The 13157-nt window shown below is 43.1% G+C and overlaps 1 protein-coding gene and 1 long non-coding RNA gene across 5 annotated transcripts in view; both read right to left on the bottom strand.

The window, feature by feature from the left end:
* LOC115108006 (kelch-like protein 29) overlaps positions 1 to 13157 on the bottom strand; it is a 333260-nt gene that overhangs the window by 136134 nt on the left and 183969 nt on the right. The window contains 1 exon segment of the mRNA XM_029631860.2: positions 4576 to 4732. Within this exon segment, the coding sequence (XP_029487720.2) occupies positions 4576 to 4732 (157 nt within the window).
* On the bottom strand, positions 8248 to 12415 carry LOC115108007 (uncharacterized). Of its 4 annotated transcripts, none has more exons than XR_010460894.1 (6): positions 11734 to 12415; positions 11452 to 11477; positions 10202 to 10369; positions 9930 to 10097; positions 9660 to 9691; positions 8248 to 9474 (listed from the first exon to the last, which is right to left on the bottom strand). It is a non-coding gene; the product is annotated as an uncharacterized LOC115108007 (long non-coding RNA). The 4 variants fall into 4 exon arrangements; XR_010460895.1 differs by lacking the exon at positions 11734 to 12415 and having other exon boundaries at positions 8248 to 8899; positions 9262 to 9474; positions 11452 to 11709; XR_010460896.1 differs by lacking the exon at positions 11734 to 12415 and having other exon boundaries at positions 8248 to 8899; positions 9317 to 9474; positions 11452 to 11709.

Raw genomic sequence — 13157 nt, 5'->3', positions numbered from 1 at the left:
GGAATATCAACATTGGCATACAGAGTCCCATTATCAGCAACCATCACTCCTGTGTTCCAATGGCACATTGTGCTAGCTAATCCAAAACCCTTTTGCAATTATGTTAGCACTCTGAAAACTGTTCTGATTAAAGAAGCAATAAAACTGTCCTTCTTTAGACTAGTTGAGTATTTGGAGCATCAGCATTTGTGGGTTCAATTACAGGCTCAAAATGGCCAGAAACAATAACTTTCTTTTGAAACTCGTCAGTTTATTCTTGTTCTGAGAAATGAAGACTATTCCATGAGAGAAATTGCAAAGAAACTGAAGATCTCGTACAACGATGTGTACTACTCCTTTCACAGAACAGAGCAAATTGTCTCTAACCAGAATAGAAAGAGGAGTGGGAGGCCCCGGTGAACAACTGAGCAAGACAAGTACATTAGTGTCTAGTTTGAGAAACAGATGCTTCACAAGTCCTCAACTGGCAGCTTCATTAAATAGTACCTGCAAAACACCAGTCCCAACGTCAACAGTGAAGAGGCGACTCCAGGATGCTGGCCTTCTAGGTAGAGTTGCAAAGAAAAAGCCCCATCTCAGGCTGGCCAATAAAAAGAAAAGATTAAGATGGGCAAAAGAACACAGACACTGGAAAAAGGAACTCTGTCTAGAAGGCCAGCATCCCGGAGTCGCCTCTTCACTGTTGACGTTGAGACTGGTGTTTTGTGGGTACTATTTAATTATGTTATTTTAATGGACAAAAAAATGTGCTTTTCTTTCAAAAACAAGGCCATTTATAAGTGACCCCAAACTTTTGAACGGTAGTGTATATAGGGGCCCTACAGTTAACATATTGACCATATACACTGAGTGTACGAAACATTAAGAACACCTGCTCTTTCCATGGCATAGACTGACCAGGTGAATCCAGGTGAAAACTATGATCCCTTATTGATGTCACTTGTTACATCCACTTCAATCAGTCTAGATAAAGGTGAGGAGACAGGTTAAAGAAGGATATTTCTTCTACCTCGAGACATGGATTGTGTGTGCCATTTGGAGGAAAATGTTTTTTATACATCAGCTGAGCTAAAAGTTCATCAGAGAACACACACAGGAGAGAAGCCTTACGCCTACTATCACTGTAGTAAGAGAATCTCTCAACCGAGCCACTTAAAAAGACACCAAGGTATACGTAAAGGAGAGAAGCCTTACTACTGCTCTCAATGTAGGAAGAGTATCAACCGAGCCACTTAAAAAGGCACCAAGGTATACGTAAAGGAGAGAAGCCTTACTACTGCTCTCAATGTAGGAAGAGTATCAACCGAGCCACTTAAAAAGACACCAGGTATACATAAAGGAGAGAAGCCTTACTACTGCTCTCACTGTAGCAAGTGTCTCTCAATCGAGCCACTTAAAAAGACACCAAGGTATACATAAAGGAGAGAACCCTTACTACTGCTCTGATTGTAGAAAGAGTTTCTCTCAACAGCGCAACTTAAAAACATACCAATGTATACATTGAGGAGGGAAGCCTCAAGTTCTCTCAGACCAGCTAAGATTAAAGTTACTCCATCAATGAATCCTCATTTCATAAAATAATTGGTAACAGTGAATTGGATTAAATGAAAAAAAGCATAGCACATTCTATTGTAATCCTATTGGAAAAGGAGCGTTGTAGAATGTCATCCTCTCTTTACCGATCAGTGTGCACCTCGTCAGTTTTTGTCTGTAATGTCTGTCGTTATATGTCGGATCCCAGTAAGACTAGCTGTCGCCTTTGTCATCAGCTAATGGGGATCCAAATAAATGAAATAAATGGGCAAGGCAAAATATTTAAGTGCCTTTGAACGGAGTATGGTAGTAGGTGCCAGGCGCACTGGTTTGGGTCAAGAACAGCAACCCTGCTGAGTTTTCCACGCTCAGCAGTTTCCCATGTGTATCAAGAATGGTCCACCACCCAAAGGACATCCAACCAACTTGACCCAACCGTGGGAAGCATTGGAGTCAACATGGGCCAGAATCCATGTGGAACGCCTTCAACACCATGCCCCGACGAATTGAGGCTGCAACTCAACATGTTATTAGGAACATGTCCTAAATTATGTGTACACTCTGTGTATATACACAGTATGCCTACAGGGAACACGTTCAGTCCATTGTATTAGTGATGAGCTCCGTTTACCATGTAGCTAGCTAAGTATGTATTTACAGTATTTTCTACTCTGACGCATATGAGAGCGAGAATGTGCTAGACTGGAAGAAGAGAACATCTCAGTACATTATGGTCATCCATCCTCGGGCCAACTATCTCAGCACTATACCACTTTATTCCTACTGTTCTCAACTTGAGCCCTAAACTTGATTAAAACCAGAGAGAGAGAGAGAGAGAAATCCGATATAATATTATTATGCTCCTATAGTTTTGGCCTGAGTAGTAGGATTTCAACGAGGTGCCAGAATTGATTACAGCCTGATACGTATCTTCTCCTCCCTGTTCTCCATCTTGAGTTATTAAAGCGTTCCTGTACATTTTCTGAACTACAATCACTCTTTGGACTAAAATATATAATGAAGTGACAAGACGGAACTCATTAGCGATGGCTAACATGCACTCACATTTGCGAGTCCTCTTGCGGCAGAGCTAATGAAAGGTTTAAGAAGGGAAATGTAATTGCATTAACATTAAATGGATCCCTTCTCCTGATTGCTCTCTTGTACCCCATCATTTAAATGTGTGAGCATTAAATATTGGTTGTTTCATAAGTGCTCCTTGGTCCTTTTATAAGAATTCTATTTCAATTTGGTGAATTGCTCAATCAACCTCTAATTGTTAACATACCGACTGAGGCAACGCTTCAGAAATCAAAGCCCTTCTTTCTCACAAGCGAAAAGTTAGCTTTTCCAGACAGAAACTTCTTTAAAACAACCAACTGCAGAGAAGTTCCTATTCAAACCATTGATTCACTCTGGCAGTTGGTGGGGAAGTTTCTCGCGACTCAGTTCAGTGAAGTGCGGAGCTAGTTTCATTGTGGATGCCAGACGTTCACACACACACACACACACACACACACACACAGGACACACACACACACACACAGGACACACGACACACGCGCTTGGTTTGAGTGCCATATGCAGCAGCATTGGTGACATCTCACTCTGTGGTTGAGGCTGGTGTGTGTTTGTTTCTTACGCCACCAGACTGTGTGTATGTGTGTGTGTGTGTGTGTGTGTGTGTGTGTGTGTGTGTGTGTGTGTGTCAGTCCGTGCTTGTAGGCAAAGTCTCAGTCGTCTGGCCACATTACTAATACCGCAGGGCTTCATGGACCATTCAGCCACCTCTATACCCCACACAGCAGGGTCCCTGAGGACAGTGTGTGTGTGTGTGTGTGTAAACGCGTCCCTCTATACCCTCCCAGCAGGGTGTTTAGGGGACAGAGAGCACTGGGGACAGAGAGCACTGCTCTGAACCCCAACCTCCAGAAGAGGAACACGATAGGAATAGTGTCCTCAGTGATGAGTTGAAGAAACTAGCCAAAGCTTTTGGTCAAAGCCACTGTGGTGGCAAAGACTCTCAAACAGACAAGAGCAGAGAGTACTTACTTATTAGTTTGAGAAACTAGACATTTAGAAATGGCGGAGGCATATCTCAAATAGAAAACAGCAGAAAATATATTTCCATTAAGTAGGTCTTAGTGATGTTTTTGAGAAACTAGATATTTAGTAGTAGCAAAGCCTACATTGGCAGTCTCAGCTGACAAGAGTTAAAATACTTATTTTCCATGAAAAAGGTATTATTTCTCTGCGTGTACACAATCAGCGTCTTAGCTGTGACAGGTACATTTTTGAAATCTTTATTGAGACTGCGTCAATTAGTTAACAGATCATTTGTCGAGTAGGTAACATAGAGCTACAGTACGACGGATATGGAAATACTGACTACTCAAGAAGTAGACAGTATTCATGGATTCATTGCTATAATACCATACAATACATATTGTACTTTATATTGATGTATACACCGTGCAGTATATAATGAGTGTTACTTGAATATACAGTATTCATTGCATTGCTCGCTATAGTATTAGGAACGTGGAAACTGGATATTTGTTATGGAAGTATACCGTATTCATTGCGTTTCTTGAATACATTGTTGGATACAGCTTTCATAGTGTCTATAGTATATTAATCGTGGAGGTGCCAATGGTGCAAGTGCAGTGGCTGTATCATTGTGTATTGTTCTTAAATGAGATCCATTCTCCGTGGGCAGGAGGCAGAGGCCAGCAGAGCAGCGTAACAGAGGGAAATCGACTGCTGCAGGGCACAGCCATTCTGGGTTCACTTTACTACTATAGGTTCTCAACTTCTGCAGCTCCTAAATTGAACCCATTATTGTCATTGTCATTTATACTCGTGAAATATCCACCTCAGAGAGATGATTTGTTTAAAATCAGAAAATATTACTATAATACAGACTATGATTGCTATAACTAGTATTGCGTGCAGGTGTGTGTGTTTGTGTGGTGTGTGCCGCGTATTGTGTGTGTTTATACGCGTGTATACACGTGTGTGTGTGTGTGTGTGTGTCAGTACCTATGGGTTCACAGTCTCTGTGCTGTTGTTTGGCAGGAGGTTCATCAGTCTCCCAGGGTGTGAGCTGGTTGATGGGTGTCTGTCCCCACCTCACCCCTGGAGCTAACAGCAGACCTGGAGCCTGGCTCTCCCTCTCCCCTGGAGACACACCTGATACCTGGGAGAGAGAGGAGAGAGAACAACACATTAGAAAAACAGCAGGACAAAACTAGCTCTGACACCTAGGTATCAGAGAGTGAGTGAGAGAATGAGTGAGTGAGTGAGTGAGTGAGTGAGTGAGTGAGTGAGTGAGTGAGTGAGTGAGTGAGTGAGATGAACAAATCAGTTTATCGGCCTTCAACTGACACAGGAGATAGACAAGAGCTTAGAAAACCACAAAAATAAACATCAGGTCTGATACACAGGTAAGAGATAGAGATATAGAGAAGAGATGATAGGTCTGTTACATGAAAAGGTTGACTTGTTTGTCAGCAAGCTTTGCAGACATAGATGATCAGTAGAGCAACTGCATTAACTGGTGACTGATGTAGATTATAGTTCCATAACGGCAGATATATCAACATCCACATCCGAGTGACGTTCTATAGGTCCTTACTGTGTGAGACCACACACCTATTCAACTATTCATTAAACCATTAAATTATACCTTGCAGTGTGCAATCAAAAGGCAATTAAACGTTTGTATGGTTTTAAATTTCTCCAGATCAGGACATGGGCGCTTATTAAAATTGTGTCTAGCTGTTACTAATCATGAAGCATAATTGACCTGTAAATATGGTCGATTAGAATGAAATGTGGAGGGGGGGTGGGACATTCCATTTCGGGGGGAGGGGGGATATTAATGACTCAGACTGGATTATATCCATCTTCAACAAACAATAAAATATTGAGACACCTAAGTCTGATGTGTACATACACAACAAATACACTGCTCAAAAAAACAAAGGGAACACTAAATTAACACATCCTAGATCTGAAAATGAATGAAATATTCTTATTAAATACTTTTTTCTTTACATGGTTGAATGTGCTGACAACGAAATCACACAAAAATGATCAATGGAAATAAAATGTATCAACCCATGGAGGTCTGGATTTGGAGTCACACTCAAAATTAAAGTGGAAAACCACACTACAGGCTGATCCAACTTGATGTAATGTCCTTAAAACAAGTCAAAATGAGGCTCAGTAGTGTGTGTGGCCTCCACGTGCCTGTATGACCTCCCTACAACGCCTGGGCATGTTCCTGATGAGGTGGCGGATGGTCTCCTGAGGGATCTCCTCCCAGACCTGGACTAAAGCATCCGCCAACTCCTGGACAGTCTGTGGTGCAACGTGGCGTTGGTGGATGGAGCGAGACATGATGTCCCAGATGTGCTCAATTGGATTCAGGTCTGGGGAACGGGCAGGCCAGTCCATAACATCAATGCCTTCCTCTTGCAGGAACTGCTGACACACTCCAGCCACATGAGGTCTTGCATTAGGAGGAACCCAGGGCCAACCGCACCATTATTTGGTCTCACAAGGGGTCTGAGGATCTTATCTCGGTACCTAATGGCAGTCAGGCTACCTCTGGCGAGCACATGGAGGGCTGTGCGGCCCCCCCAAAGAAATGCCACCCCACACCATGACTGACCCACCGCCAAACCGGTCATGCTGGAGGATGTTGCAGGCAGCAGAACGTTCTCCACGGCGTCTCCAGACTCTGTCACGTCTGTCACGTGCTCAGTGTGAACCTGCTTTCATCTGTGAAGAGCACAGGGCGCCAGTGGAGAATTTGCCAATCTTGGTGTTCTCTGGCAAATACCAAACGTCCTGCACGGTGTTGGGCTGTAAGCACAACCCCCACCTGTGGACGTCGGGCCCTCATACCACCCTCATGGAGTCTGTTTCTGACCGTTTGAGCAGACACATGCACATTTGTGGCCTGCTTGAGGTCATTTTGCAGGACTCTGGCAGTGCTCCGCCTGCTCCTCCTTGCACAAAGGTGGAGGTAGCGGTCCTGCTGCTCGGTTGTTGCCCTCCTACGGCCTCCTCCACGTCTCCTGATGTACTGGCCTGTCTCCTGGTAGCGCCTCCATGCTCTGGACACTACGCTGACAGACACAGCAAACCTTCTTGCCACAGCTCGCATTGATGTGCCATCCTGGATGAGCTGCACTACCTGAGCCACTTGTGTGGGTTGTAGACTCTGTCTCATGCTACCACTAGAGTGAAAGCACCGCCAGCATTCAAAAGTGACCAAAACATCAGCCAGGAAGCATAGGAACTGAGAAGTGGTCTGTGGTCACCATCTGCAGAACCACTCCTTTATTGGGGGTGTCTTGCTAATTGCCTATAATTGCCACCTGTTGTCTATTCCACAGCATGTGAAATGTATTGTCAATCAGTGTTGCTTCCTAAGTGGACAGTTTGATTTCACAGAAGTGTGATTGACTTGGAGTTACATTGTGTTGTTTAAGTGTTCCCTTTATTTTTTTGAGCATTGTACAATACAATAGTGAGAAATGTTATCAGAACAGCACAGCCTGATGGAAACACTGGGTCAACCACCATCAGACCCTACAGCAACACACGTCAACCACCATCAGACCCTACAGCAACACACGTCAACCACCATCAGACCCTACAGCAACACACGTCAACCCCCATCAGACCCTACAGCAACACACGTCAACCCCCATCAGACCCTTACAGCAACACACGTCAACCCCCATCAGACACTTCAAATTAAGTATTTGTTTGGTGCAGCCTTACCTTGGTGTGACGTTTTGATAACCGTGTAATTCTCTCTCGGCCAAGGTGACTTTTAGCAATATATTCACCTCAATTTAGTAAAAATAAAAAAGGGAAATACTAATTAGCAACAGAGAAGACCTCCTGCACGTCATCGCTAGCCGATCCATGTGCTGTATTGAAATTCATTGAATAAAGTGTGGAACTTCTTCCGTCCCCTTTCTCCATCTTAGCTAGCCAATGACTACTTTAGCTAGCTAGTTAGCAGAGCAGTAGATCCAAATGTATTTTGTATTACTTCCTTGTGCAGTATGTCGACTTGGGTGTTTATTTCAGACCTTATGGCATTTTTCAAGGATGAGCATTAAAAAGGGGAGAAGACCACTAGAAGTCTGGCCATGTGGAGAAGTGCAACTATAGTGAAGGGTAACATACTGTTTTGGTCAAGGCCAGCATGAGGGATAAACGTTTATCCTGAGTCGGTGAGTGTAGCTATTAAGTTCAGTTTGAGCATCTTAGCAATACAAGGTGTTCTATACAGCTGTTAACATTCTACAAGGAAAGAGACACTTAATCAATTATTTAATTAACCAGATTACCCCGGATACCAGACTTAGATGAGTGATAACTCAGTTCTAGAATGTTGTCATTGATGAGAATGAATCTAAAAATCTACTGACATTCAGAATGTACTTTGTTTAGACATCCAGCCTGTATTGTAGTTTCATGACCAGAGACACATTTTCAAAGCCACAGTACCTTTTTTTTTATTCGGAGTGGTACAGGCATTCACACAGTCTTGATTTATAGGATCCTTCCCCCTGTATGATTGATATGGCAAGTGATGAAATCCCAAGTTATCAATTAAAAGTTTATGGAAAAACTGCACTTGTCTTCATGTGAAAATGTGTTATTAAATATTCTAAAGCTGTCATGTCATCAATCAAATCAAACTTTATTTACAGTATACAGCACATTTCTTACAACAAATGCATTTCATGGTGTTCAAAGGTTCATGAATTGAAAGGCATGTGTCACTTAACATCCTTCCTGTTGGCAGGTCTCTATAGGTGACCAGGGGATTCTCTCTACCACATGGGAATGCCTCCGTGGAGCTCATCAGTGTAGCCATGCAGCCTATTTTGGCAGTTCACAATATCTGCCGTACAGATGTGGAATTCGAGTGGAGGAAGCCCAACCAGGTGCAGTCAGCGGAGGACCTGTACCCGGCTGAAGACTACAACTCTCTGTCCCGAGAGCCCACAGAGGAGGATCTTCAGTGGCTAAGGAACAGACTCTGGGACAGGTACAGTGGAATGGCAAGTCTCCTTGAACCTGAGCCAGAACAACCGCTACCCTCCCCGTTATCCCTGTCTGTACCGGACATTATTATAAGAACAAGGGCACCTGGGGCGTGCAGGCATCCTGGCCGGCAGGCAACAGTTTGGACACCACACCAACCCCAACTGGCACACCATGAGAAGAGGGAGGTTGACGGCCAGCAATTACAGAGCAGCGGTTAAGGCCAAGCGCGTTACTCAGTCCCTGCTAAAAGGGTCCTCAGATCAGTCGTTGGATGGGGTGTCGTCTGTAAAGTGGGGCACAGATAACGAAGAGGAGGGCATCAAGGCATTCAAAATGTCTACAGCAGGCTTTCCCAAGTTCAGTCCTGGGGACCCCAGGACATGGTGCATGTTTTGGTTTTTGCCCGAGCACTACACAGCTGATTCAAATAATCAACTAATCACCAAGCTTTGATGATTTTAATCAGCTGTGTAGTGCCAGGGCAAAAAACTAAACGTGCACCCCATGGGGTCCCCAGGACAGAGTTTGGGAAACGCTTTGCTAAGAGATGGATGTGCAGGAGTCAGGGCTTTGGGTCACGGGGTCTGGGATCCTGGGTGCCTCACCGGATGGTCTGGTGGGTCCCTATGGTGCAACGGACCTTACCATTGAAGAGGCAGTGAAGTCGAAGGATTTCTCTATCAAGGAGGGAGGGTCTTACCGCCTCCGTGAAGACCATCCTTACTGGCACCAGGTCCAAGGTCAGCTCCACATCACTGGAAGGGACACCTGCTTCTTTATTGTGTGGACCACCAAAGCCTCCATCACCATCCAACGTGATGACCTCTGACAGACTCATATTGCTCTTCCTGTCAGTACCTGTTTTCAGGGGAAAATATTTCACATAGTTCATACACACAGACTAGGTTCCCAGAATAGGTTTTATTACATACAAGTTTTGTTCAAAGCAGCCAACTAAAGTAATGTAGTTCAGTTCATCATGGGAACAGTTGGGAATTTAAATCTGTGATGTTCAAATTATTTATTACCCCCCCGTGTCTTACTTGCTGAAGGCCCCAGTCATCCCTGCTTGTACCTGATATTGTTGAAAAGCAAGTGAACAATGAATAAAGATCATACACAAACAATATAACCTATTCTAGGAGCTTATTACGTTCAGGTTTTGCTCAAAGCTGCCAACTTAAGTTCAATCACAAAGGCTGGTCTTAGTGCATCTCCTCACATTTCCATTAAGTAATAAAACACAATTCCCATTGCATTTTATCATGGGCACAGTGGGAATTTATGTCTGTGCTGTTTAAATGAGGTCTTACCCCCAGAGTGAGAGAGAGTACGTCACTTCCAGCAGATCACCTGGCTGAGGGTGGCGTTGATCATACACTGGTGTTGGTGGGGTGAACCTGACGTTCCGCATGTAACATCTAAAACATGGGGAGAATGGGACCTAAAGTCAATGGCCTGAGGGGTTCACTCCTGTTCGACTGGAAAACAAAGAGACATTTAGTCAGTGGTGGGTATTTTTCAATGCCGTATCAACATCTTTATCTGGACAGAAAATGCCTTGTTTGTCATAAGACAAACCCACCTTGGACAATGTGACAAGTGGTCTCTCAACAGTCTGGATCTTCCTCTTCTGCCATGTTGGATGAGCTACCTTTTCTGTTAAATACAGGGCCATTTCTCTTTTCTCTCTCCCAACAGAAAATGGAAGCTTCAGACCTGAGCACTGTCACTGGGTTTCCAGTATGCCCATCTGACAAAAAAAAGCTACTTTTACTAGCTAGCTAGGTTGATTACTAAAATGGTAAAATTTATTTAAATACAATAACCCACAGACTTGACTATAGTAATGGTAAAATAGACTGGGCTATTATGTGGATGGAACATTTCTGCTGGGATGGAGGAATCATCTCTAATGCTCAACTAGATGATGAGGACAGTCGAGGGTACTATTTGCCTGAAAAGGTGAAGAACTGCTATGAGCTACGTGACTGTACCTATGCATCTAATTCTCAAGAGGAAAGTTAAAACCCTCAGCCGTGAGGTCACTGAGGAGGATCGACAACGGTAGGGAGATCGTCTGAAAGGAATTTATATGCAGGGATTATACATAAGGATTTTGGGCACTGGCCAGTAGACCTTGATTCCTACTTGAGCAGGTAACATTCAGGTCCTGAATCTGTGGCATGCGATGTATGTAAAGGCAAAATGTCACTGCTGTGTCTGGCTAGCTTCGCACATTGTCTACTAGCCCAGTCTGAAAAGTACTAGCTGCGGGCTAGCTTAATTTCATTTGATTAGTCATGTACAACAGATGCACTCTTGGAACAAAACAGTTTGTGTTTTGTATGGGGAAAACATTGAGCCCACAAGTCTTTTGTTAGCGATCTAACTTTAGCTAATGTAGCTAACTAGCCAACCAAGTTGCCTAACTAGCTAGCCCACCAGGGCAATATTTAGCTAGCTAGCTAATTAACGTTAAGCTAACCGTTCAGGTAGTCAGACTTTTCTAAGTGGTGACATGCTAGCTAACCAACTAACTTATCCTTGCCAGCCAGCTAGCTAAATATCCCTTCCCTGGTGGGCTAACGCTAGCTAACATATCACTGTGTAAAGAAGCATGACTACACAAACCGCAAGCTAACGTTCACTAGCTAGCTCACCAAAGAATTGTCAATAAAAATGTCACAAGTCATTATGCTAGCCCATACAGGTTTTATTTTTTACTTGTAAGGAAGGTAATGTGCATTGTACACATAACTACAATCAGTGGTTATCTAGCTTTCATAAGCACCTAAACTAACCACAGATCTTTGACTAGGAAACAGGGCTTACCTTATCACATGGCTCCAGCGACGCCTCTTCGGCGGGAAGAAAAGAAAATGCACGTGTGCTTATCGGAGTAACTTAGGTAACTTAAGGCTTCGGATCGACGGAGAGACCTAAGGTTAGCTGGTTAACTACAAAGGCCAAGGTAATTAAAAAAATTATGCTAATAAAAAAAATGCTAGGTCATTTGAAAAAGTACAGAAAAAATGAATTACACAAGAAATTACGAGAAATACACAACGTCAATTATTTACAAGAGAAACTAAAAAGGCTATAATATCTACTTACTAAATTACTTGCTACTTGTTGATGAGAGTTTGTATGGAGAAATGTGGGTAATTAGCATTTCCTTTGGGAGGGGGGGGGGTAATTACAGGCGAATAGATTGATAAAAGTTACCTTGTCTGAGAGAGATCTGCGCGGTTATCAAAACGCCACACCAGGGTAAGCCTAAACAAAACACCGATTTTTATGAAGTACTTCTAAAATACCCTACGTAAAAATGAATGGTGGAAAAATTATTGGAACCATTTCCGAGTTTTACCGCTAGGTTTTATGAAAAGACTAGTACTGTGGTACTCAATATGTGCACCTTGTCATATCTCTCTGTCACGGTTTTCCTTAGGTGAAAGAGAGTCAGACCAAAATGCGGCGTGGCTATTGCGATCCATGTTTAATGAAACAAAGTACACACGAATCAAAAACAATAAACGTAACACGAAAACCGAAACAGCCTAATACTGGTGCAAAGTGACACAGCGACAGTAACAAGGACATCAAGACACTAAGGACAATCACCCACAATACAACCAAAGAATATGGCTGCCTAAATATGGTTCCCAATCAGAGACAACGATAACCACCTGCCTCTGATTGAGAACCACTCCAGACAGCCATAGACTTTCCTAGAACACCCTCCTAAGCTACAATCCCACTAACATACACACCAAAACCCCCAGACAAAACACACCACAATACAAAAACTCCATGCCACACCCTGGCCTGACCCAATACATAAAGATAAACACAAAATACTTAGACCAGGGCGTGACACTCTCTCGTTATGTCCATTGAGCTACATGATTATGCATGTATGAACTACACATTGACACATCCAGCCCCAAGCGGGAGGTTTAAAAAAAACACTTTGTTAGTAGCCAAAGTACCGGAGAATGTCTTTAATAGAAAAGGCCTGATCACCACGCTGTTAACCCCCTATCCCCTGGACTTGGTTAAAAACATTGCAATCATCTACAGTGCATTCAGAAAGTATTCACAACCCTTGACTTTTTCAAATTTTGTTGTGTTACAGACTGAATTTAAAAATAGACTATATTGGGATATTGTGGCACTGGCCTAAACACAATACCGCATAATGTCAGTGGAATTATGTTTTTAGAAATGTTACAAATTCATAAAAAATGAAAAGCAGACTGAATATCCCTTTTGAGCATGATGGTTATTAATTAGGCTTTGGATGGTGTATCAATAAACCCAGTCAATACAAAGATACAGGAGTTTTCCTAACTCAGTTGTCGGCGACGAAGGAGGACAGTCAGGGATTTCAACATGAGGCCAATTCTGATTTTAAAAAATGTACAGTGTTTAATGGCTGTGATAGGAGAAAACTGATGATGGATCAACAACATTGTAGTTATTACTACACAATACCAACCTAAATGACAGAGTGAAAAGAAGGAATTCTGTACAGA

This window comes from Oncorhynchus nerka, linkage group LG24 (genome assembly GCF_034236695.1).
Source record: "Oncorhynchus nerka isolate Pitt River linkage group LG24, Oner_Uvic_2.0, whole genome shotgun sequence".
Classification (NCBI taxonomy): domain Eukaryota; kingdom Metazoa; phylum Chordata; class Actinopteri; order Salmoniformes; family Salmonidae; genus Oncorhynchus; species Oncorhynchus nerka.
The sequence above is the reverse complement of the archived record's forward strand: the minus strand, read 5'-3'. Positions and strand labels throughout refer to the sequence as shown.